The sequence below is a fragment of the Pavona decussata genome, unplaced genomic scaffold (genome assembly GCF_977016875.1).
Source record: "Pavona decussata unplaced genomic scaffold, jaPavDecu1.1 SCAFFOLD_215, whole genome shotgun sequence".
Classification (NCBI taxonomy): Eukaryota; Metazoa; Cnidaria; class Anthozoa; order Scleractinia; family Agariciidae; genus Pavona; species Pavona decussata.
This window is the reverse complement of record NW_028145620.1, coordinates 128,369-155,463: the sequence shown is the minus strand read 5'-3', so window position 1 is coordinate 155,463 and position 27,095 is coordinate 128,369. Positions and strand designations below refer to the sequence as shown.

Genomic DNA, 27,095 nt, shown 5'->3' with positions numbered 1-27,095 from the left:
AATAACCTCTGCATAAAACGATAAGTAGTACCAAGCTGCTGCCAAGTATGAAAGCTGGACGTAAGATTATCTTGGTATTTGACACATTTTGACTTAGAACGACGTAACTTATTTACGTTTTATTCGTAGATGTCATCTGATCTAAAAATTGTGTCTGCAAAAGCATTTCAATGTCGCTGTTATTATTTTAATCAGCTACCTGTTTTTGTTATTTGCCGTTGAACTCACGTTTGTGAGCACGTCCTGTACCCTACTAAATACGTTTTTCTGGCTTCGCGTATAAGATGTCTTTTTATCGCCGCTAGTCAAGAATTGTTGACAAGTTTTTTTCGTGAGGTAAGTTAGCTGATCAACAATGTGAAAAAGTATTGCTTTCAGGTCAGGAGAACGCACAAGAATCTGTTATGTCGTGTTATCAGTATCTGGTAGCAGGGGCTAACTGATCTTGCTCTTACGGAAGGCAAATTGTTTTCTTTGGCATCTTTGGTGTTTGCTATTTTGAGATTTATTACATGTATACTAACGGAAGGATATGCTGTATGGGAGTTTTTCTTGTTTCGAATTTCTTGCGATTTTTGGACTGTCTTCGCTTATCGCTGAAAAAATGTATTACTAAAGCATATTCCGTGTGTTTACTTTAATTTACGTTGTTCATTTTAACAAGAATTTATTTAAGTCACTAAAGAAGCTGGAACTACATGTGGGCGATAAAGAGACTTTTTTTCCCTTTCTGCGTGCAATGACTAAGCCGCTCACAACTAACCCTTAACTGAGTTGCTGTACAGAAATGGCTGCGACTACAGTTATAGTTCATCCAATTTAACATACCCGTTCCCACTCAATGGAAATTATTATGCATGTTCATGGAGATATCTTTTTAAATGTTCATTGCTGGGTATTATACAAAAATGCAGCAGACTGCCTCCATAAACATAAATAACGAAGGCTATCAAAATTTAAAAAAAAAATAGCTTAAATTAGAGAAATCAACATATTAATAATTATAAAGTTAACTTCTTGCAATATTCCATTCATTTATCGTAAACTAATAGTAACTAAGTTTTGTTTACTTGACGTGTAAAAGTCCAACTCGAATTTACACCATTTCAGTGCTGCATTTAGCTATGGAACTGTAACATACAATTTTCGGTAAATTTAATGGAGGATAGGGGATAATGCTCTTTGTGTATTTCATGAAACTGTCGACAAGCCTATTTGGAGCAGCGCTTTAATTGAAAATAATGGCCCTGGAATCAAAAGAGAGATTTCGAATCACGTTTACGGCAAACAGCCGAAATGACCACGTGACCATGTTAACCCCATATTTGCCGCTCGTTGTTTGTCGTTAGTTTTTTAGTCTTAGTATTTCTTATATATTTTATAATAATCATTTTTTTAATGAGGTGCATTGTTGTTATATGGGGTCTTTAGAACTCTTTTACAAATCGTCCTTATGGCTATTTTTTCTATATTTTTCTTGTTGATTAATTAATTGATTGATGGTCATTAAATTGCAATAAAAAAATAAAAAATCTAAATCTCTTTAATATTTTGATCGCTTGTTATTTTTCGATAGCAGGTAAAAAAATTGGGCTTCAAATTTTATAAGAGGCTCCTATATAAATATTTTTGCTGTAGGCGTAGAAACCAAAGGTGTTACCTCAACTGTAGTCTGAAATGTCAGCCGTCTCCTTCCCCTAACCCACGCCCCCGGTGGGTTAGGGGGAGAAGACGGCTGACACTTCAGACTTCCTCAACTGGCGCAGTGTCAATTACATGGATGTTAAACTTGACGGGTGCGTGGTAAATTATTCCAAAGTGCCATACTTGGAGGGGTGCACTGGATGCTACAAACGGTATTAGAAATGAAGTAGCTCCATGAGCCTTGTGTATAAATAACACGCACCACAACATCCCTGAAAAAAACAATCCGCGTGATGAGGAGTGTTGCTTTCTATATCAATGTTTGACTACAACGTGACACGATTGTGTTCTTTTTAAGATCCTGACAGAGCTTTTTCATCTTTTTCCTTTGAATTACAAAAATGAATGAATGAATAAATGAATAAATGAATGAATGAATGAATGAATGAATGAATGAATGAATGAATGAATGAATGAATGAATGAATGAATGAATGAATGAATGAATGAATGAATGAATGAATGAATGAATGAATGAAATAAAATTAACTAAGGAGTGGGATTTTTAACAAAAGGCCAAAAAGGGAGAAAGACGGCAAATAATGCGTGACGTCGCATTTTTAAAATCCTAAAATGTGTACAAATATCCACAAATCTTGGGATACTTTACAAACCAATATGTTAACTTTACACCCAGCAGCAGTGCGATGCAAAATAACGCAATACGATCCAGTAAAATCAATTATGACTTCAGCGCTACACAGGTTCATAAAGTGTACGGTTTCGTCTAAAATACGGTTGGAAATAGGCAACCAGCGCAAATTGTGTTGTTAAGAATAATATTTTAACATGATATTTTTAATCGTCTGAACAGGACCATGATGTTGGTATTTCTGGTCTCCCTCTTGATATGTTGCGGAAGTTGTCAAGGAGACGGTGAGCTGAACTCGTAACATTTCCTTAAATAAGTATGACTTTAACCAAGCAAAGATAATTAAAAACAACAACAACAACAACAACCAAACAAAATGCTTTCATGAATAATTTAAAAACACTAATTTAAACCTGCCTCAATTGTCATAATATTTGGCGCATATGTCTGTTATGGTTGGCCAAATGTTGCAAAATTCAACAACTTGCATATTTATATTCAACAACTTTTATTTATGTTCAACAAGATATATTCGTATTCAACGTTTTATTTTTATATTCAACAATGCGCATTTTCCTTCAACTTCAACTTAAATTATTTTCGTTCAACAACAATATTTGTTCAACTTCAACTAAAATTATTTTCGTTCAACAACAATATTTGTTCAACTTCAACTGTCATATTTATTTAACACTCAACAAAAATAACTGTTCAACTTCAATACAGACTTTTTTCATTCAACAAAAATCATGACTGTTTTGTGAGTTAAGTTCCCGGACATTGTAAATCTCTTCATTCAACAAAATACCCCGTCCCTCCCCACCCACCAATCCCAAACATGGAACCCATTCCCTTCCCGGCACAAAACCTGATTGATTCCCGCCAAAAATCAAAATGGCTACTAGAACAGTAGACGAGCAATCTTCCATGGATTGCTTTGAGGATGTTTTAAGTGTGTTAAACATTTGTGAAGAGGGAGAAAATAGCACTTCCCGATCATTTATTGAGTGGGCTATCAATCGTTTAGACGCAGCAGCAAAATTTGTGGAAAACGTATTACCGGTTGTTAACGAGCACAAAGCAGAGTTGACCGAGGTTGCTAATAATTTGAGAGTACTGTATCATCTTTGGTGTCGAAAATTGACAGAAATGGAGCTAACCAACACTCCAAATTGTACCCACTTAGCAGTTTTTCTGCTAAGTCCGCCGGAGCGTACCGTAAACAGAGGACCGGGAAGACCAAAGTACGAGATCGATGAAGAGACTTTGTTACACTTTAGGGCTTTAAGATTCAAGTGGAAAGACATCGCCGGACTTCTTCTAGTTTCGCGATGGACCCTGTGGCGACGGGTACGAGAACTTGGTATTACTGAGGAAACTGGCTTTACAAATATCACAAATACGAATCTTGATGATATTGTGCGTGCTTTCATGAGCGTGCAAGGAGGCCTTGTGGGTTACTCAATGGTTCGTGGCCACTTGAGAAGTATGGGGATCAATGTTCAAAGGGATCGTATTCGGGCCAGCATTTCACGAGTTGATCCGATCAACTGCCGTTTGAGATGGGCAACAGTAATTTCTAGGAGAGCTTATTCAGTGCCTGGTCCTAACAGTTTATGGCATATAGACGGCCATCACAGTTTGATTACATGGGGTTTCGTTATACACGGTTGTATAGATGGCTACTCTCGTTTAATTTGTTTTTTGAAGTGTTCTACAAACAACAGAAAGGAGACTGTTGAAGGCCTTTTTCTGCAGGGTGTCGAAAGGTACTCGTGGCCATCTAGAGTACGGACTGACCATGGAGGTGAAAACGTTTTGGTATGGGAACGCATGATTGCATTTCGAGGCCAAGATCGTGGATCTGCACTTGTTGGAAGCTCTACACGTAATCAGAGAATAGAGCGGTTATGGCGTGATGTGTTTCGATGTTTCGGTAATGTGTTTTACTACACCTTCAAATCCTTGGAGGAATCTGGTTTGCTTTACATCGCCAATCCCCTTCATTTGTTTGTTCTGCATTATGTTTACTTGCCTAGAATTAATGCTGCAATTGCTAGTTTTGTTGAGGCCCAATCTCGTACCCAGAGTCTTCAGGCTTTTTGGTCAGCGGGGCAACGCCGGGAAGACTCTGGGGACATCGAATTTTATTACCGCAGGATTTCTGCGGTAAAACAATGGAAACCGTTGCGGAACAGCCAATCAAAAAAATTGAATTTTTTCGATGTCCCCAGAGTCTTCCCGGCGTTGCCCCGCTGACCAAAAAGCCTGAAGACTCTGGGTACGAGATTGGTTGAGGCCTGGAACAAGCACCCCATAAGAACTGAAAGAAATTGGAGTCCGGAACAAATCTGGTCTAATGGAATGATAGACAGGGTGAACGGAAGACTTGTTGCAGTGGCTGATATGAGAAGTGATGTTAATGTCAGTGGCGATGACTATGAGTGGTTTGGTTTTGACCCTAACGCACCACCTCCACCAGATGATGGTCTGTCTACTGTTGAAGTCAATGAAGTGGATTTGAATCTACCAGATGACATTATCTCTAGGCTAACAAATGAAATTGATCCACTTGAGAATTCAAGTGCTTTTGCCATAGATATTTTCCAGAGGGCCCTTGAGTTCCTGGAAAACTTGCTTTCCAACCACGCTCCTCAATGAAATACTTACTTATAGAGAACTAAACACTGTATTTTTTCCCTAAAATCAGAAACACAAGTATGTAAATTGATGCTTGGGAGGACAGTGTTATGTGGCATCTTCCACAACAGCCCAATTTCGATATTTTAAAGTTCAGCCTAAAACAAGAGATGTCACTGCGAGGCTCTGGGCCATGGGGAAAAACTCACAAACTCTGTAATTTATTCCTCATGTTGAGGTCTATATTGTTTTAGGTTGCTAAATGCTAATTTGCACTTTGTAGTTGTGGTTTGATACATTGTGGAATGGAACATCGTGCATTGTCAGTGATCCTAAAACTAGTGCTATTGTTAATATTTTGCATAGAGGGGAAACTATTGCTTGTGATAGTCCACCTATCACAATTAATTGTTAAAGAACAGGTCACTAATGATTAATATTTATTACAATAATACCATTTTACATGTAATGTTCAATAACAAAATAATGTAAGGAATTTTGTTTGGCAAAACATATCATTTCCAAGAATCAGCAGCTAAAGACAATACATACCAATGAGTTTATACTAGAAATGGCAAGGCTTTTTCAATGTTTTAATGCTGGCATAACACAACTAAATTGATCAGTGAATTGAACATCAACACTATTGTACCCAGATCATGGGATCTGATATGGGTCAGTACTTTCAATCCATCAAAACAAAGGCATGAAAACTGTTGCAAGTCATCTTTGACTTTAAAGTGGCAAATCCAATTACTACATCTTTCAAATTCCATAGAAGGTTACCAACAACAACTCAGTAATGACCTCTTTTCGGTAAACCTAACAGTACACAAACAGCAACCTATCCATAAGTCTTGCTTACATAAGAGCCTCTAAATGTATAAATTTAGGGCAGTGTTGTTGTTTACACTGAGGTAAAAGACTTTCCAGATGAAGAAAAGGCTGAATCCAGTGAAAGTTCAAACAGACCATAAGAGGGAAAATGATCAGGTAATAACAATGTAAAGGTACATGTTGATGAAGAGATGTAACTTTCACTATGAAAATTTACATTTATTACAAAATTCTGAACTGAAGGCATTGTCTTGCTTCCAGTACAGTACTGCATAAATTGCATCAACCTGGCACTTGACGACTGGTCAACAAATCTGGTCATCATCATCTTGGTGTCCTGTGCTTGCTTGCTTAATTCATCTGGATATTTGAGACAATCTTTAACTGTGGTGGGTGTCAGCTCAACAGGTTTAAAGGTGAACACATTTTCCAAAAGATGTGGGTGCTTTGACATCTCATCAAGGACACCAAGGGTTGTCAATCCTTTTCTCAACTGATCCAATGCCATTTTTCGCTTTGAAATGACCTCATACATCACTATTGACTGAATTATTTTCCCTTTTGTAGACATCTGAAATAGAATATTGTACAAACTCAAACAATTTGAGCAAACAATGATATATAAGCAGATACTTTACTGGCTTTGAACAAATCAACTTAATACAATTGATAGTAAGTATAATTTGGAATGTGGGAAATAATAGATATCAACTTCTAACTTCTCCACCCACCAAAGGGTGGGAAGGAAGGGTAGAAACTAGAACAATACACAGTACAGGATATATTGAATGAAATAAAAACTGAATAAACTAGAGAATGAAAGTTGCATGCCTGTCACAATAAATCAACATTTGTAGGCAAGTTCAACGTTTAAGTGAGCAAAAAAAAAAAAAAAAACAGTAATTGCAGGGGTCTCATTAGAAGGCTGGGCCTGGCTGTCAGCACGGGGGGTACACAATGTCAGCGGTAGCATGCAGGGCAGAACAATATAAATAAAAATATAGTCAAAGCAAATGGTACCTGCAGAACACTTGTCTCTCCACAATGAGCCAACAGATTAATTACTTCATCACTCTTGGCTAGCTCTGCCAGTTCATCATCATCACTGGCATCCATCAGCTTTGTATGAATAAGCAAAAATAGAAATAAATGTTGCAGATATGACTAGAAACCTATATGTACTGGCTGGAGAAGTCTTATTATCTATGAATTGTAGGTGTGGGCAAAAGATAGGCCCTTTTATAAGGCATGGTACACTTTTGATAATTGCTAAAATAAGCTTAAGAGAGCTTAATAGTATGTATTGGAGGGACAGCTGCCCCTCCAATCCATGCTACACTCTCTTATTTTGGTGTATTTTAAAAGTGAACCATGCCTTTGAAATTAAACCAATAATAATCAAATACAGTGAATTTACTACCGGTAATAATTTGGATGCTCTTTCAGATGACGATGTCCATTTTTCAATTCATTCGATTTTAAAATTTTGTACCCAGTCCCCTGCTCGTTTAGAACATGGCTAATTAAGGAGTCTTATCCAATATTAACTTTACCACAAACTATTAGACAATGGATGGTTGTAATGTGGTGTTTGTGAGATGCAGTGTACACTTACTGGATTTACTGTTAAAAGTTAACCTAAAAATAAACTCATAATGTACTGGGCATTTACCTGCATGACTATGTTCCTAGAAAATGGATCTGGAATATCCCAAACATCGCAGTATGCAAATGCACACATAACATCCCCAGTCACAAGGTAATAGAAACATGGCAGAGCCAGACATGGAAAACCTGGGCCTCCTTGCACAAGAGAATGGGCAATCATTTTTCCAACCATTTCAAACATTCCACTCATAACAGCCTGTGGTTGGTAACTTGGCACCTTGTGGGCATTTTCACCTTCAAACAGCACCATTAACTTTCCCTCTACTAAACCTTCAAATAAGTCAGAATAAAACTGCCTCATCACTCCCCCACTGTCTATGGCAGGTTGGCCTTGATAGGTAATTCTCAAAGGGCAGGAAGCATCAAACTGAATTGACTTGTAGTAGACCACTGCATCTTGAACAAGATCACCTTCATCAACTTCTAGTTTCTTTCTTTTTCCTGTCAACTTTTTCCCCAGGATTTCGATGATCTGGACTATTGACTCACACACTGCTGTATTAGAGTCTCCCTGAAGGGAATCCCCCTCAAGAAGAGCATCTGCTGCTGAATCAAGACCACCAAATTCTTGGAGTGCATTGTCAAGTTGTTCATCACTTGCAGATGGCAGCAGCTCTCGCAGTGTTTCCTTATCACTCTGACTGCTTGGACCAGCAATGGAGGCCACCACTAAATCAACAGAGGTAGATGCCCCATATCCAGATGCACTTACACACATGCTAGTGAGGCTTGTTTCCGACTGTCCATATTCTGCAATGGATCCATTTCCTGTCGAACTTTCAAATTTCTTGGGCATGGTCAGTGAAAAAGGTGACCTCATCAAGTCATCATCGTCGTCATCTTTAGTTCCTGTGGGTGATGGTTCTTCACATGCGTCGATGACTTCTCTCAAGACATTCAAACGAATGTAAAGCTTTCCCTGACCACATAATTCTTTTACGTGTTTGTAATTCCATTCAAGAGATTTGTTAACGACTGGGCTGGTTACTTTGTTACGCTCACGCTTAACAAAGTCAAAATGTTCTGGTCTTACAAATGGGAAACGCTGCTTCAGTACCTCGGTTATACTCTCTCTGATTTCACTTTCCGACTGGCCTGTCCCCAGCTCAAAATACCCTTTCAGTAGGACCATATCGTCAGTAACTGTGTAGTCGGGAACAAAGCCATTTTCATCCAGATCTTCAGGCTTGTCAAGGAGATGAACGGCTTTGGGGTGGAACTCCTGCTTTGTTTGTTTCTTCTGTTTGCCCTTTAGGCGCCATGGATGATTCGTTGTAGCTGCAGGCCTCTTTTTTCCTGTTTGAAAATACTGCGACTGCCCAGTCTGAAAAGAAGACGAAGAAGAAGGACCCGGCTGACCCTGAGTGCCAGTGGCGGGAAAGTCCGGCGCGATGGAATTTGTCATCTCTCGGCTCGCAGATCGAGCTGAACTCGCTATAAGGTCGCGAGTTCTCATCAGTAACGAGGTACTATTTCCCGATCGTTGAAGAGCAATTTCGTTTCGAACGCATTCTCTGACCATCTGTGTCAGTTCTTCCTTAGCATCAAGTTCCGACGTCGACGCCATCTTTATTCAAGGCATAAAGTGATCGGGGGACTGGGTAGTCAAGTTAGCGTATTTAAGCGGGGACGGGGTGGGGAATTTTTGTTAAATAAAGATATTTTGAATGTCCGGGAACTTTCAACAACTTACTTGTATGACAAATATAGAGGGAAGTAGAAACTAGAAGTCCGTATTGAAGTTGAACAGTTATTTTTGTTGAGTGTTAAATAAATATGACAGTTGAAGTTGAACAAATATTGTTGTTGAATGAAAATAATTTTAGTTGAAGTTGAACAAATATTGTTGTTGAACGAAAATAATTTTAGTTGAAGTTGAAGGAAAATGCGCATTGTTGAATATAAATTTAAAACGTTGAATACGAATATATCTTGTTGAACATAAATAAAAGTTGTTGAATATAAATATGCAAGTTGTTGAATTTTGCAACATTTGGCCAACCATACTCGTCAACATGAAGCGTTGCAGCAACCAAACTCGCAGACAGATCTAAAACCATCAGCAGTAAATGAAAATACAACTTGCTTTGCGTCCATTTCTACCGAACACATGCCTATTTTTCAGATCATGTAACAACATGGCTTCGGTCACGAAAGAAAAAAGCGGCGATGTTTTCGTAAATTTAAGCAATAAACTCGGCGGCAAAGCGCTTCAGGCTAACAGCTTTGTATCTTTCACTCTCAGTGTAGGCTCCTGACCATCTAAAGCCACCATTGCATGGCATGACGTGGCGTCGCATTGCACGCATTGTGTTGTATTGTGTATTGCATTTACTTTTTTTATTTTACATTTCCTTACAGCCATTTGCCCAACGGGCTGGCTTCCGAGTGTCCATGGATCTTGCTTTAAAATGTTTAACGAGAAAATGGGATGGAACGCTGCTAAATCCTTCTGCGTAGAATTAGGAACAACCCTTGCAATTTTGAATTCACAAGCCAATGTTGAAGCAGTTGCCTCAAAAATTAAAGTAGACTGGGCGTGGATTGCTTTGCACAGGGATCCGAAGAACGACTCCAGGTGGCTTTGGATTGACGGAACACTCACTAATTACACAAACTGGGATAGCAACCAACCGAACAATGGCGTGGGAGGCACGGAAGATTGTGTAGCAATCATGGCTGGACGAAAATGGCATGACTGGCCCTGCAAAACATCCTTCCGCCCCATTTGTGAAATCAATCGTAAGTGAGAGGTCATTAAGCCAAATTGAATATTCCTGAATATTTACAGTCAACCCAGGTCACGCGTGAACAGTATTTCCAAGAATGGAATGTTGGACATTTCTCTGGAAATCGTTCCGAAAAAGACGCATTAACTGAAAAAAAAAAAAAAAAGATTCAAAATACTTGGGAAACAATTTTTATTCTTGAAATATTCAATTTTGCAATGTAAAGAAAAATTCATGGCTTTATACCGTCAATAAGCTAGGGAAATTTATGCGGGAACTCAAAAAACTGACATGTAAATTTCAAAATTCCGTTCAAATTTCAAAAATATCGTTCACTGTAACCCTGCTAAGTATGTGGGTTAATAGTTTTAACACCTTGCATCATACGTGACTTTAGGTAGATTGATAATAAGACTGGTGACTCTCTTTAAAATATAATCGTCATATCCAATGTTTCTCATCGCTTATTATTATCGGGGTGTCAGTAAAACGTGGGGTCGGGGTCGGGGTCGGGGTCATTTTTTTCTTTTTTTTTTTTTTTTTTTTCAACATCACAGGTTATTTGTGGGTCAAATAAGGATTAAAGCCAATATAAAAAAGTTAAGTCTCTAAAGCTTACTAGCTTAGGATAGGTCATCGGTGACAACACTCGATGCAGTTCCGTATTCTGGCGAACATTGGTTCCGTGAATTGACTATCTTTTATTCTTCCAAGAAACGAAATGAGGCAAAAATACAAGGTATTAGACAAAATATTTCATTGAACTAACAAATTCGTGAACTAGAATGTGCATGAACTTACTATGAACACCCCCACCGCCTTCCATGATCGTGCTCGTTTGTTACAGTCAATCCATGTCACGCGTGACTATTATTTCCGAGGATGAAATAAACATGTTCCGAAAAAGACGCATTAACTGACAAAAAAAATTCAAAATACTTGAGTCACAATTGTTATTCTTAAAATACTTGTGCTGTAATGTAACGAAAAATTCATAGTCTTATATCGTCAATAAACTAGGGAATTTTCTACGAGAACTCTGCAATGAGATTTCAGAGTTCTCGTACAAATTTCCCTGTTACTACGGTTACATAATAAATCTCGCCTTTCGCAGCGAAAATGAAATGGTTTGGTATTTCTTTGGTGTTAATATAATAAATAGAATATTACATGGCCGCTTGGAGATACGAAATTTCTCTTCTCGTGTTGAAAAATATTTTACTCGTTTCGCTGCGCTCACTCATGAAATATTTTTCAACACGCGAAGAGAAATTTCGTATCTCCGCGCGGCCATGTAATGTCTGGGTCAATTCCAAAAGCGATCATCCCCCCCCCCCCCCCCCGGGCAAACCCCCGGGCATTTGATTTTTTTAAAAATGCCTGATCAAATTCCCCTCTATATGGGCCGATTTCTAGGTCAAATGCCCCACTGGTTGGGGCTGAAAAGTCATCGTGTTGGGTTTTTTTTTTTGTATTCGCTAGCTCTGTTTATTTAAAAATCAACGAAATTCATACATTAATAAATTTAAAACAATTTATTATTAAAGATAATGCATAACATCACATATGAAACTCAACTAACAGAGAGTTTAACGATATAAGTACCGATACTCGCTTTTCTTTTATATTCAATGTACATGAAGTTTGCTAATACGTGTGATAACAAGAACAATGATAAAAAACACTATATTATGAAACCTAGACATGCCAACAAGTCGAGCTTCGAACGCCGAGCAAAGGGAGAACGAAGCTTGCTAAGTCATGAAATTCAAAAACAGTGAAAGTATCAGTTTGTTTGGCAAAAGACTTAAAAAATTCCTTCTTTCTAAGTTAAATTGACTCTTTGTTGAGCTACACACCTTTTCTTTACCTTTTCTTTTTTTTTCTTTCTTTCTTTTTCTCTTCTTTAAAAAAAAAAATGATTGGAATTTTCAATCTGTACCCTTAACTTCTATGGTTTATCCTATAGTTCTAGGAAGCCTATAGTTAATAAGCCCCCGGCTTCTATATAGGCTTCCTAGCCTTTAACCCTTTTAATATTGTAAATAGTTAAGTATGAACATTGTAATAGTAAGAATATTGTGTGTCGTCAATAATGTATTTATGTTGTATTTTTTTGGTTAATGGCAAAATAAACGAATTGAATTGAATTGAAAATTGAACTTGGACATACCACTGAAAATGAGAAGCGAAGGGCAATATATGTAACCCCGCTATGCCAAAAACAATCTCAGATATATTTGTTGGAACGCTTCTCTATGGTAGTATTAAATGGCTTACTACATTAAAAACTGTTTGGCGCAAAATATACGCGTAAATTCTGGCTGTGAATAAAGCATTCCGACAATTTATGCGACCGCTGACCAGCATTTTATTGACGGGTCAAATGCTCGATGGGTCGGGTTTCTATTCGCGTCAAATGCCCCACTATGTGGAGCCGAACAGGGGTCAAATGCCCGGGGGTTGCCCGGGGGGATGATCGCGCTTGGAATTGACTGATACATAATATCCTCTATTTATTTCATTCTCGGAAATAATAGTCACGCGTGACATGGATTGACTGTAACAAACGAGCACGATCATGGAAGGCGGCGGGGGTGTTCATAGTAAGTTCATGCACATTCTAGTTCACGAATTTGTTAGTTCAATGAAATATTTTCTCTAATACCTTGTATTTTTTGCCTCATTTCTTTTCTTGGAAGAATAAAAGATAGTCAATTCACGGAACCAATGTTCGCCAGAATACGGAACTGCATCGAGTGTTGTCACCGATGACCTATCCTAAGCTAGTAAGCTTTAGAGACTTAACATTTTTTATATTGGCTTTAATCCTTATTTGACCCGTGATGTTGAAAAAAGAAACAAAAAAAAAAAAAGAAAAAAAAGAAAAGAAAAAGAAAAAATAAAGAAAAAAAAATGACCCCGACCCCGACCCCGACTCCGGCCCCGGCCCCGACCCCACGTTTTACTGACACCCTTATTATCGCTAATAATTATTGCATCAACTTCTTTTGGCAACGAGGTAACAAATATGAAAAAACGTAAAATAAATAACCCAATTTATTTTTTTTTTTTTTTCATTCAAACTTGTCGCACTCTGGCTGTGCTCGAAAGCCAGTGGCGAGCCCGCGAATTTTTCTCTAGAAAATACAATTTTTTCGCAGTTGGACATTATTAGAATGTCGCAGGTAATATGAAATTTGCCTTTAGATCTTCAAGTGCCACAACCTTATCTAGACTGGTGGGCTAACGTTCTACGCGCGGCGGCTTTGAATCTGATTTCGTTTTTTGAATTTTAAGAAAACGGCATAAGACATCAGGACTTTTTGTCAGAAATTTATCTGAAAAAAATTTTATTGTGGTCGGTTAGAGCTCATTAACTTTAGTGTAGCCAAGGAAATTATTTTTTCACAGGCAGTTTTTTTTTTTTTTAATATAAAATCCCATTTTAAATAAAGTAAAATTACTTCTCTTACTGTAACCTCTGTGTGTTTAGCTTAAATAAGTGTTCCTTTATTGGTTTTGATTACTTTTTGCTTTATTTTGTTGCTCCCCTAATCTTCTGAGGAAATCCATAAATCCAAATCAAAATTTTGAAATGAGTTTCACGTCACTACATGTAATCTTCAATCGTAGGTTAACTCCAGAACACGTGTCTAGCATTCCTATAACCTTTTCTATCGCCTTTTTTCGAAGGAAAAACACAGATTCTCTTTTACCTAGTATCTACATCGTAATGACCAATCAAGTTACTAATCAAATTACTATTTTTTTTCTTCTTTTCTTTCGCAAAGCTTCACCAGTGTCTGCTTGTAAAAATATTACTCTGAAGAGTGGTGTCCATGTTTATCCTCCACGGTGTCTCATATCAAATCAAGATTATGGATCAACTTGTACCTTTAGCTGCTCCAGTGGTTACCATCTCAGTGGTCCTGCCTCTATAAGGTGTGGATTTTGGGGATCCTGGAGCGAGAATATCAGCACAGTCAGATGTAACGGTTTGTACTGAGTTGCTGTTATTCAAAGTAACATTAAGGTATCAGCCACCGTTTAAGACTGGTATTTTCCAAAATTTGAGTTTTTGTGATGATCGGATAAAGCTCTTGAAGAGTGTTCTTTAAAAAAAAAAGTCCATAGAAAATTTTTGTTTCTGTGAAAATTTATTGGACGCAAAAGTGTTTTCCGTGTTAATTATATTAATCACCCGTTGACAACTCCTGTCAAACTGGATTGTCAACATATCATGAAACAAGTCACATGATATCCGATCATCATTATAGACCCGCAATACATTTGATCTTACACATGTTTGGTTTCTTCGTAGTAAATTTCGTTGTAAAATAATGCGTTCGAAGAATTAGAAAAAAAGGTCATGTCCGTTTTCGACGTCCACATCAAGACGAAAGAAACCGAAAAAGTCTTTTAGTAAAGATCGCGCTCAGATATTTGCCGAAAGTGACAAGGGTTGTAACTTCTTACTACAACCAGGAGGAATGGCTGAACGAGCAGTCCGAATTTTAAAGTGGGCAGTCGGTTTCCACACCAGGAAGCTCGAGTGCAAGTCGATCAAAAATTTGGGTCGAAAGACCCGATCAAGAAAGCGATAACTCTGAAACTTGGCAGAAACTCAATGGCCACGGTTTGTATCGGTTTTTATTTAAAACACAAGCGCTAGAGCGGTCCACGCGCGGACGGTCCTGAAGGGTGGCTGATACCTTAAGAGTCTGATCTCTCTTGCCACCTTTTTAACTGTGAATGCGCGCATGCGCAATGAACGAGTTATCGCAAAGTGGGGTTTTTGTCACTTGGTGGGTTGTTAACTTCCAGGCATGCGCAGTGAATGAGTTATCGCAATGTATGGGAATTTCACTCGGACGCTGATCATAAACTTAAAAATTCTCCAATTTCGCGTTTTTGGAAACACACGTTTTCGAAAAGGTAAATCGAAAGGACAACTTCTAAGGAATGCTTGACAGTTTCAACAGCGGAAATCAAGCATTAACTCAACCTCGTTCCCAGGGTCTCTCCTCTTCACGTCCCAAGGAGCGAGAGAGGGGAGACCCTGGTAGGGTCTGGTCACGTGTCTCCCAGAGAAAAATTAGACCCAGGGAGGGGTCCTTCACCGGCTTGCTATTTTTTTGTCAAAATTTATTGTCCAGTCCGAAACAAGACTTCCGTTTTGCTGTGCGAAGCCCACGCGAAACTCATTCAACTGGCTGTTTTTCAGTAGTCTTCATTTTGCGAGCCATTGTAACATTAATCTGAAAGCTTAACAAAGTCCGTTGTCTCGAAGCGCTGTACTTTGGAAAATCACTGTATATAAACGACAGAATTAACCGTGGACGAACAGCGCCTTTCCCTTCAATTCATGGAGTTGTAATCGTTGTTTATTCTAGCTTTGAATGCGCTGATGAAAGATCGGATCTGAAGAACTAAGGGAGGAAACTTGAAAGGAATCGGGCCTATGTCTAACTGTTCTGAAAGGTCATTCTGCAGCAATTACGCTGCTAACAGAGCGTTTCTTTCTGGAAAATATTTTAGCATAAGCGCAGTCGTTCGCGTCTCTGGTATTTAGCGTCGTTGGTTTGTCTACGTCCCCTTTTCTCTCGGGACGTAAACAAACCAAAGATGCGAAATACTAGAGACGCGAACGACTGCGCTTATGCTAAAAGATTTTCAAGAAAGAAACGCTCTGTTAGCAGGGTTGCAGCAACAAACATTACACAGGAAATAGCACATAAGCAGAATACCTTCAGAAGGAGGATGTACGGCATAACAACATGTACACGGTAAATATTTCACGGATCTTTCAATGAACAAAGAAAACCTTTTCGAAATACCGTAATCGTTGCAAAACAATAACGAAATAACCTTTGTTCCAGTTGTTGGCGTTAAAGTGAAATTTAGTCTGCGGTTAAAATGGCTCCGATATACATTTCTGGTCACGTTTGATTCTTTCCTGGCCGTCAAATGCAGCGCGGAGGATGATTCCTCGATGCACCGCTGGACCTTAACGATGCCTGACTTTCAGAGATCATGGACTTGACGACTCTAAAAGTAGATTTTCAAAAATTCACTTCGTGGAAGTGCGTCGCCGTAAAGCTCCTCGGCTACCACCAGAAGTAGTCGATTCCCTTTGCTGTAAATATTTCGCCAATGACTTGTATCTCCAACTGATTTACAAGGTCGATAGCAGCTCACATTCACAGATTCGCTCGCTTTATATGCCTTTTTAGGGGTTTCTGAATGACCACTTGACATGACCTTTGAAACACACGCGAATCGCAAGTTGACTTGACTGGAGCACGTTTTCCCATCTCCGGTACACTTAGTATAGTCAAACTGACACTCAACCGCCCCTCTCTCCAGTCATTTATTTGTAATCTTCCAGATTCTGGGAGACACGTGGACCAGACCCAACCAGGGTTTCTCCTCTCTCGCTCCCTGGGACGTGAAGAGGAAAGACCCTGGGAACGAGGTTGGCATTAACTGCAAAGAAATAGTTCTTCGATTCATGGTTTTATCAACCCGATGAGCGGGCGGGTCTTAAATCAACTTTTAATCCGCAGACTTTATTGGTAATCTTTGAGTGTTTCTAGGAATACAACACGCAAATAATTACAGGTTTGATTGTGAATTTGTACTGAACTGCTATTCTAATAGACCAATTTTTAGCATTCCGAACAGTTCTTGCAAAATTTTTGAAAAACGTGCTGTACAGGCCCGCAAATGATCCCGGCCCGGAAATGATCCCCGGACCGGAAATGATCCCCAAATTGAACCGCAAATGATCCCCGGACGGGAAATGATCCCCAGATTGGACCGCAAATGATCCCCGATCGCCTCACCATAAATATTGAATGGAATGGACTCAAATTTGGACAGTGGATTTAAATTTTATACATTTCGCTTTTTTTCCCTTAATAACACCAGTCGTTATATTAAGCTACATGCATATAAATTTCACAACTTTAAAAATTATAATGTAACAGCTCAGTGCAACAGAACAACTTACTTTATGTAAACTGGAACATACATGCCAGTTGTTCTCTCAGGTGTGTAGCCTGCGAACGCAGACGTATTTCCGGCTGTCGAGATTTTCTCCGCCGGAATTCTCTCGACAGCCGGAAATACGTCTATGTTAGCAGGCTATCAACCTTTGCTTCGTGAGCCAGCTAACTCTGATATATTTAATAGAAATTTCTTCAGAGGGAGATTTTGAACTCGGCCTTTCTTATCTCGAGTGTATCGCCAGTAAAGGACGAGCAATCGGGTGTGTCGCCTTTGTTTTGCCGTGTTTAATACTCGCTGCACATCGACGATAACTTTATTTTACTCCGGATTTTTCAATTGTTCGAAGGTTTTTGACTGAACCGGAAATAATCGACTGCACGCAGTGAGTGAATGTTGATTGCTGTGAACTTTTTACAATGGGATGGGTGACTCGTATTGCACCGAAAATGTGGTTTTAAACTATCAACAGCACTCCCGTAAACAATATGCCTCCTGTAGTGATCGAGGAAAAATTTGGATGGCAAAATCGGTATGCCGACGACAGTGTGTTTTGTAGAAAAGAAAAAATAGAAAAAAAAAAAAAAAGACATGGGAGTCCAACTAGCGGCAAAACGAAAACGTATAGCGTATAGACTAAGATCCGATTAAGAACAAAGGCGACGATAGTGGGTGAGATTTGACCGCCATCTGAAGCGCATTGACCAATTCTCCTTCCTTTTTCGAAAAAAAAAATTAAATAAAATAAAACTGGCGAAAGTCTTAATTGACCCGCTCTTTAATTTGGAAGAGTTTCGTACAATTCGTGCACATTTTAGGCATTGTAATGGTATTGTAATGGTGCATCATATACATGTATGTTACAGTTTATAGGTAAATTGTTCTGTTGTACTGTGCTGCTATATAATAATATTATAATTTTTAAAGTTGAGAAATTTGCATGCAGATAGCTTAAATATGACGAGTGGTGTTATTAAAAAAAAAAGGAATTCTGTAAAGTTTAAATCCACTGTCCAAATTTGAGTCCATTCCATTCTATGTTTATGGTAAGGCGATCGGGGATCATTTGCGGTCCAATATGGGGATCATTTCCCGTCCGGGGATCATTTGCGGTTCAATTTGGGGATCATTTCCGGTCCGGGGATCATTTGCGGGCCGGGATCATTTGCGGGCCTTTACAGTGCTCCGATAAATTTGCTTCAAAATTGACTTCAAATCGCTTGCAAGTCGCCTTTCGGCGAAAATTATACGCTTTTGCTTCTTAGGCCTGTAAAAAGACCTATCTGAATAATTTTTGTAGCTACTGCGCATGCGCTAGTAGCTACTATGTTATCGGTTTGATGGATAGAGTCGATTTTACCGTTTGACGGACAGAGTAGATTTTACCACAGGCTAACCACCCTCTGTTTGTGTGGTGTAAAGACTGTTTGCAACTTGAGACTTGAGACTCTAGTGCCGGCCGAACTAGAGCCGGCAACACTGTTGAACAGTAAACGCGCCAGAGAAGGGTTTCTACGGGTCGGAATGGCAAAAAAACACCACGCGTGATTAAATCAACATTTCCTTTCCTTGAAACGTTTTTTCAACATAAAGGTAAAAGGCGTTTTAAAAATTTCAACCGATCGTGTCGCGTGAATATAAAGTATCGAGTTGCAAACAGTCATTACACGACACAAACAGAGGGTGGTCCGCTTGTGATTTTACAAGCATGCCGAAGCGGCTTTCGGAGACCTTGGGATCACGATCGATTTTCTTGGCGCACGATAACGCCGGTAGTAAATTTGATAAGCGTCCAATTTCGATAGACTTTACAAGTTATACAAACGAACTTATTGTTTAGAGCTTTTCTTACTTTGAATCTGGTAGTACGTCTTTTTGTCTCAAATACAAATACTAGTGTAATTACTACCACAAACAGACCCAGCAGATGGGGTAAACGGATGCTTATTCAAATGTGATACTACTGAAGAGACAACACCCTAAACCCGGGTGAGGTGGGTGGGTTGCTCTTGGTTTCACAAAGGATAACACAGGAATGAATGATCTTTGACACGCACGACATCTAAAGGTCTTATCTGAAGACACGCATTACAGAGATATCCATTACGGAAACTAAAAAGTAATGTAGTAATTAACCCTTTTAACATATCTATTTTAAAAAAGCAAACCAGACACCAGTTACACAAGAGTTATATCTTGATGAGAAAACAATGCTTCATGTTTATGTTATTGTTAGCCGCATCTACATCAGATTATTTTTGTACCTCATGAACAGCAAAGCAGACGCCACTTACACAAGGACTTTTATCTTTTGATGAGAAAACAATGCCTCATGTTTATGTCATTGTTAGCTGCATCTGAGCGTTCTGAGAAAAATCCATTGAAAAAAATCGTACGCGTACGACAACCTTTCCTAAAATAGCTGTCCATACTAAACAGCACCGTATTCACATAACAATGGAAACAAGAATGCAGTAGCTACACGCACGCATCGCGGGCCTATTTTTTTATTTAGGAAAGCTTTTTGTGTTTTTTTCTATTTTTATTGATGAAACGTGACAACTCGGCGTAATCTTGTGTAAACAAACACATTTCCTCACAAATAGCGGATGAAATTCGCCCAGACAGAAGCTGCGATAAAATTCATTCGGGGTCCAGTGTGAGCGATAAGATCGATTCAACAGAACAAATGTAAACACTGGAAATTTTCTTATGCATAGCGACAATCATCACAACGCTTGATGTATTTCTGTATTTACAGCCAAAATAGCAACTTTAGCAAGGTTGAAAGCTTCTAAACGTAGAAAGGAATGCTGAAAACATGCTGAAAATACCATGCTTAAAACAGCAAGATTTAAGTCACATGCTAGGGAAACAGCCTGATCGGTCACATGTATCAAGTTTCATTCGGCAACAACACGACGAAAGGAAAAAAATCCAGAAGTTCTTGGAAGAAAAACTGGACGCTTTTTCGTCGATTGGTAACCACTCAAAACCACCAAAAGAATGCACACGTCCCCCTTTGCGTTGCCTCGCGTATCGAAAGGAATCAGAGTGCGTGTGTAATTTAATTGTTTAATTGTTTATACATAATGCATTCCAGCAATACGGCATGGTGTCCACGAATCCTTGTAGCGTAGTTTGATGCGAGTACCGCTTTACGGCTACCATTTTTCACTTTTGCATTCACGAGCTCGAGTTGGCTCACAGGAGTCTCGTTGAATCCTACATTCCTATACCCTACACTATTGAGTGCATGACGTGCAACTTAAGTTTTTGATATAATCCTTACTGATATGAATGTGAGGATGAAGGACAAATTTACCAATTCCATGCTTCTTACCAGAAAATTTGATTGAACGATTAAGGTTACCCGGGACCTTCAGAGGTGTCTCGCGTTTAAGCGATGTAGCGCGTCCAGTTTAAACTGTAGATACCTAAACGCCCATATCAAATTTAAGCTCATAGAGCTGACTTTCAAACCATACCAACAATTTTGAAATAAAATAAATTGTCGAAATTTTCACGACCTATAATTGCGAGCGTCCGAATCACCTTTTTAAAGCTACAAGTCAAAGTGAATTTTGTTTTTTGCTAATTTAATTTGCTCCTCAGTTTCCGGACCCAAAGCGCTAAAAAAACGTGTCTGCGTTTTGCCATATTCAATTGCAGTGAAAAGTTATAGAGCATTTTCGGAATAGGATGAAAAAAATGTGGAGTAATCGTACAAAAATCGCTCTCGGAGAAAAAATATTTCGAAGGAAAAAATTCGCAGACACGTTGTTGTTTATATGTTAAACTAGCTACTGTCCAAATTTAAAGGCAAACGAACAAATTCCTTTTGAGTTTTAGCTCTTTGAAGTGGCTCCTCCAAGTGAAAAAAATTTATTCGAGAAAACAGCGCTAAAATTTCGGCAATTCATTTTATTTCAAAATTCTTGGTTTAGTTGGATAGCCAGCTCTATAAGCTTTAATATGATTTAAGGGTTCGGGTATCTACAGTTTAAACCGGACGCGCTACATCGCTTGGACGCGAGACGCCTCTGAAGACACCTCTGAAGGTACCGGGTAACCTTAAGCATCTTACTTTTGAATACGGATGAATTTATCATGCATTTCTTTAAAGGCTTATAATTCTTAGCATTTACTTCAATTACCAGAGTGTCGGAAGGCTCTTGGCATGGAAGATAATGCTATCGCTGATAAACAAATCAGTGCTTCTTCACAATTGGATGCTAACCATGCTACCAGCAGAGGCAGGGCGGCTTCGAGCAATGGTGGATCGTGGTCAGCTCTTACAGATGATATCAGTCAATGGCTTCAGGTTGATCTTGGAAATCAGCAAACTATAGTAACACGAGTAGCAACACAAGGAAGTAACGCTAAGGGCCAGTGGGTGACGAAATACAAACTGCAGTACAGTTACGATGGCTTTAACTTCCAGTACTACAGCGAACCAGGACAAAATGAAAACAAGGTATCATACACGTTCTCGTAATAAACGAGTTTTAAAAAGAAATACACTTCAATTAACGCTAGAATTATGTAAGCCCAGATTTTTAAGGAGCGAATAACGCTAACTATTGAATAAATCGCTATCCAACGAGTAAAATGTACTCCAGCCAATACTGAAATCTTATCCGCTGGATGAAATTATCCACACTTTGAAAAAATAGGGCCAGGTTGTTGAAGTGAGTAAGACTTTATGTAGGCGTAAAATTTCTCAGCTTTATTTATCCAACCATCGAGATCACAATTAATTCACAAGGGCAGATCCGCATATTACACCCCTGATCCTTGTTCGCTTCCGAGTTGCGATTCGCAGAAAATATTGCAAATATTATGGAACAATGAGTGATAAATGCCAGTAAATCTAAACTGAACATTTCATATGGCAAGAACTTACAAATTGTTGGAGCTTTCTTCCATGAAAGGTCCAAATATCCACAAATCCGTACTTTGAGCTAATGTTTGACTACAAACATGGCGATTCTTTGTCCTGTGCGGACAAACAGCCACTAATCTTTATGGGGCCACAGGCCTCCCAACATTAAAATTAACGATAAAAACTCTACAAAATTGAAAACTAAGGTTACAACACTTTATTATTGTGATAATAAATCCTGAATATTTGATAATTTCAGAAACTTGAATCATTCTTTATGGTTTGTTGCTTCTTTTAGGAGTTTGTTGGAAACAAAGACCAGAATACCATAGTTATTCATGACCTGAACAAACCAATCAGAGCTCGTTACATCCGATTCAGACCAACAGCTTGGCATAACCACATATCAATGAGGATGGAGCTCTATGGCTGTAAAGGTACTCAAGGTTTCCTATTATAAAAAGTAATCTATATGTTTCTTTTTTCATTTATGGAAACTTTATAATACAAACTTTACAGTGGTATAGCAAGGAAAATGACTTCTTTTCGGCTAGGGTTGTGAAAGTTGCCTGAGTGTTTCAGTTGAAGTGCGGCTTCCTATTAACACCACGAAATATTCGAAGTCAATTTACGCCAATTTACAATGTTTTTGGTATGATTTGGCGTCATAAAATATGGTTTTCATAACATTTACATCGTATATGGTTTCGTCGGGCATATCTGTTCACTTTTAGGCACTTTGTGGCAGATTTCACATTAAGAATATTGTTATCCTGTTCTTTTATTGTATTTACATCACAGTCAATGAAGATGATGCAACAAACATCTTTCAAGCGAATCCATATTTGAGGAAGCTCGATTCTGATAAGTGGGCCAGCCCACAAAACAGTCAGAAATGGAGCATAACGAAGACATGTAGTACATCTTTGATCAAATTCATTACACTATGTTTGCCTTCGTGTTCTTACTCCTTTATACTACATTCTTTTAAATTGACAAATTTAACACCATTTGAGTTTTCTTGTCATTCACTTTCATCTTTAAAAAGAAAACCGTTACAGACTCATTGGGTACTTTTCTTTTGGGTAATTATAAATCACTATCACTAAGATTGATATTATTTATCTATTTCTTTTATTTTCGTAAAACGGATACTTGACGTACGGGACGTGATGTGCCAGTTATGATTTCCTTTTAGGGAAGAGAATAATCAGCCATTGGCTCTTAGATGGTTCCGATCCAGACGTAAAGTAAGCAATTGAAGAATCAAATAATTTGTGTGTTTTTTTTTTTTTATTAAATGTTCAATGGTACGGGTGTCCATATATCTGTGGACACTGGCGTTACAGAAAACACTTCCTTAAGCAGCTGAGAAATTGAGTTGAGACCGTATAATAAGTTACCTTTAGTATTTCTCTTGTTGTTTTTCTATTCTTTCTTATTCACTTCAACAACCATTGTTTAAATTTTGAGGATCAAGTTCAAATTTTTGAAATTGAATCATTATGTAGAAAAAGACTTGCGAATGGTTGTAGGTTAGTGTTCGCGAATGTTGTTTTTCCCTAAAAATAATGATGCAGTGTACAGTTTGTACAGTGAAAGCCCGCTCTACGGAGACCACCTGAATACTAACACTAGCTATAACGGACAGTTTTCAGTCTTGTTCCCGCTCCATACATTTTCTTTAAAATTAACCGCTTAATAAGGACACTCTGTAATACAGACACTTTTTTCTGGTCCCAACGGTGTCCATAATAACAGGGGTTTACTATACTTTCCTTTGTTAACACCCTGAATTGCTGTAACAATACGTTAATTTTGTTTTGAGACAATTGAGCTTACATGCAATTGTTTAAGAGATCTACATCCTTCTCAATACAACAGGTATCATTTATTATTATTGTTTTGATAGATATTTTGGTACTGTGAACTTTACTGAGGGCTGGTGTCCTGGCAGCAAGGCCGCCTACTTTAGTCAAAACAGCTCCTACGCTACTGTGCCTAACATAAACATCAAGAATTGTGATTTTACGATTGCGTTTTGGATAAAATCCACTGGTGTTAATGGGCCTTTAATAGCATTCCGGACAAATAGTGGGAAAATATTTTACATAGCAATGAAGGAATCCATCGTCTTTCTGTCTGTTTACAACACTCTGACAAAAGCAAACTTCAATGTCAGTGATTGGAACCATATAGTGGTAACTTGTGAGCAGTTCAAGATCAAAGTCTTCGTCAATGGCGCTGAAAGAGTATTGCGGGAGAGATGGAATGAATACTTCTTTGTTTCGTCAGACCATGGGCAGCCGAACTGTGTTATCGGAAATAATCCGCATTTTTTCAAGACCGGATTAATAGGGGAATTAAAAACACAGTCGTTTATTGGTTCAGTTATGGATCTCTATGTTGTTGGAAGGGCTTTGTCTGTGGTTGAAATAGCAGATATATTTCAAGGTAACAATTAATTACTTATTTTTTTTTTTTGATACCTGCACCATAAAATCGCTATTTTAAAAGGACTTTGTTTGAACCTAAAAACCTCATCAAGGCCCATAAAACTTTCAAGATTTATTTCTCAACTCTCGTCCATTTCCTGGTAATTTTGAGGAGATTCCCGTTGAAATCCGGACATTTTTCGGGACCGTGTCACCGGAATTGTGCTGGTGTTTTGTTAAATTATGCTAACATAGTGAACATTTTTTAACATGAAACAAAGACAGTAGGGTATATTCATACTAAGTGAATCAGTATATTTTCACATAGGATCACTGGAATGACCTGCTATATCAAAGAAACAAAGTAAGTCAACGTGTAAAAGCAAGATATAACGTATCATCGCCGGTGAACCATATTTTCGCATAGTACGTTATATCTTGCTTTTACACGTTAACGTTTTCTTATTCAGTAATTTAGGATAATGAGGACTACCTGTCCTCGTGAGGAAAAGGATGGAAGAAGAACAAGCTCTAATAGACCATTTGATACAAAAGGTTTTGGTATATTGTAACGCTATTAAGTTCGGTTGATGTTCACCGACGTTTCGGCAGTGCTTCCTTCTTCTAATAGCCCATTTCCAAGTTGCAGGGAATCTCATCATGAAAGCGAAGCTAAGTTCAAAACTTTTTCATATGGAAATTAGTTTTTTATTTGCATATAAATGAAAACTAAGTTTCATAATAAAAACTTTGCACTTAGCCTCGCTTTCACAATGAGGTTGAAAGCAACTCGAAAATGGCCTGTTAGTTTTCATCGAAAGATCACGAGTTTCCCAAGTATTCATCAGAATACAACTTCAGACATTATTTAAATATATCCCATAAATTATCGGCGACGATGAAATGACGAAAAATCAAAGGCAGGAATTTTATTTGATGCGTTTCATTGGTCAGAAGGACGAGGTGAAATTAATCGGTTATGTAAGGTTGAATGCGCTGGATTTGTTTGGAATCTTCTCTAAAAAAGAAGAGTTGCAATGACCAGAAGAAGAGTTGATGAAGAGTATGCAATTTGAAACTAGTTTCTATTGTTTAATTTAGGTCGTGATCTATGGTCAAATAAAGAAAACGCATTTGGCCAAGATTGGTTATCATGGGGAGGTTGAAGGAAGGGGTCCAGGGAAAGCAACTAGTTCCCATAACAATGATCAATAATGAATAAAAATGACGCTTAGTGTGTTGATTTTTTCTTTAACATTTATTTAGGCGAGCCTATACCTCCTGTTATCAATAACAAAGAAACGGAAATAAATGGCTGCCATGTTAATCTGACATGGAGTCCTCCACGACGCCAAGCATGCCCTCCTACGAAATACAGGATATACTACAGAGAAAAGGAATCACAAGAAAATGAAGCTGAGTGGAGTCAAATACCTATTTCCCAAGTAACAAGAACCTTCCATATCATACCACTTACTCGTGACAAGAAGTATGAGATTGCAGTTTCTGCGTTCCATGGATTAACCGAGAGTAAAAAGTCAACCTCTTGGCTTGTAAAAGTCAACACAGGTGTGATTATAGTATTTTATGATGAAGTTATAATTATACCTCGTGTAATGAATTGAAAGGAGATGTTAAAAAAAAAACTGTGACAATCACTCACATCAAGATCATCGATTCAAACGTTACAAGTGAACAAGCTAAGGTTTGGCCTTGTATTTATTCAGTATTTCCAATTACTACTTTTAACTTTGAATTATTACTTTAAACTTCAGCCAAGTTAAAAGTGTCCTAATTGAGACAAGATGTTAATGCTAGATTTTAGAGATAAATGGAAGAAAAAAAATAAAAAAGAAAAAGAAAATAACGTCCCTTTACAGTCATGTTCAAGATAATTGACCATTTGTCTAATATGGTCCATTCTGCTGCTTGGCTTTAATTGTTTTTATATTTTTTGCCGTTTAACACTAGCTACGTTGCATTTTTTTGTATATCTTTTAGCGAAGAGGGCTACTACTAGGACAGGTACTCAAACAGATAAAAGCGTTACTGCAAAGATAGCTGGAATTATTGCTGGAATTTCTGTAGCTCTTGTGGCTGTGATAATTATGGGAATCATTTACTTTAGAAGAAGGAAAGAGAACGAAATACGCAGACAAACTAAGCACGAAAGGTAGGCTAGAAAGCTGTCACATTATTTAACGTATAAAGGTTACTTCAAGCTAGGAGTAATGAAATAGATAAAATTTGCATTGAATTCCAGGTTATATAAGGTAGTAGACATTCTTACAAAACATATATTTGAAGTATTTTTTTTTCTTTCGAATCTTAAAGCATATGAGGCCGAATAATAATTAGTATTTTAGCAGTACGTTGATAACGAAAAGAGAACAGTGGCAGATTTGGGCTTGAGTAAAAAACTTAGTTTTGATAAAAAGATTGAAAAATGTAACGAGAATAAATCCCTTATGGGGGGTTTTAGTGTGCTTCGTCGACTAATCCGCTTTGTTTGATCACGCCACAGTAGCGGATCCAGGGGAAGGGTTCGGGGGTTCTGGACCTCCTCCCCCCATTAGACCCCTAAGGTTTTTTTTT

At 38.2% G+C, this 27,095-nt stretch overlaps 4 protein-coding genes across 4 annotated transcripts in view; 3 read left to right on the top strand and 1 right to left on the bottom strand.

Moving 5' to 3' along the window:
• LOC146459837 (uncharacterized) overlaps positions 1-27,095 on the top strand; it is a 111,118-nt gene that overhangs the window by 78,114 nt on the left and 5,909 nt on the right. Inside the window, exon 12 of the mRNA XM_085088754.1 lies at positions 26,558-26,673. Coding sequence (XP_084944880.1) covers positions 26,558-26,673 — 116 coding nt within the window. The remainder of the gene's footprint in view (positions 1-26,557; positions 26,674-27,095) is intronic.
• Positions 3,175-5,224, top strand: LOC146459840 (uncharacterized; the record flags this gene model as incomplete). The annotated part of the gene is made up of 2 exons (XM_085088741.1): positions 3,175-4,365; positions 4,594-5,224. Coding segments are annotated over 2 exons (1,554 nt in total), but the record flags the coding sequence as incomplete, so codon positions are not given.
• On the bottom strand, positions 5,359-9,245 carry LOC146459839 (uncharacterized). Its single transcript, XM_085088654.1, has 3 exons — positions 7,445-9,245; positions 6,793-6,891; positions 5,359-6,343 (listed from the first exon to the last, which is right to left on the bottom strand). Exons 1-3 carry the CDS (start codon positions 9,005-9,007, stop codon positions 5,843-5,845), a joined length of 2,163 nt encoding a protein of 720 aa, XP_084944780.1. The 5' UTR covers positions 9,008-9,245; the 3' UTR covers positions 5,359-5,842.
• On the top strand, positions 9,867-14,178 carry LOC146459838 (C-type lectin mannose-binding isoform-like). Its single transcript, XM_085088740.1, has 2 exons — positions 9,867-10,182; positions 13,964-14,178. Exons 1-2 carry the CDS (start codon positions 9,867-9,869, stop codon positions 14,176-14,178), a joined length of 531 nt encoding a protein of 176 aa, XP_084944866.1.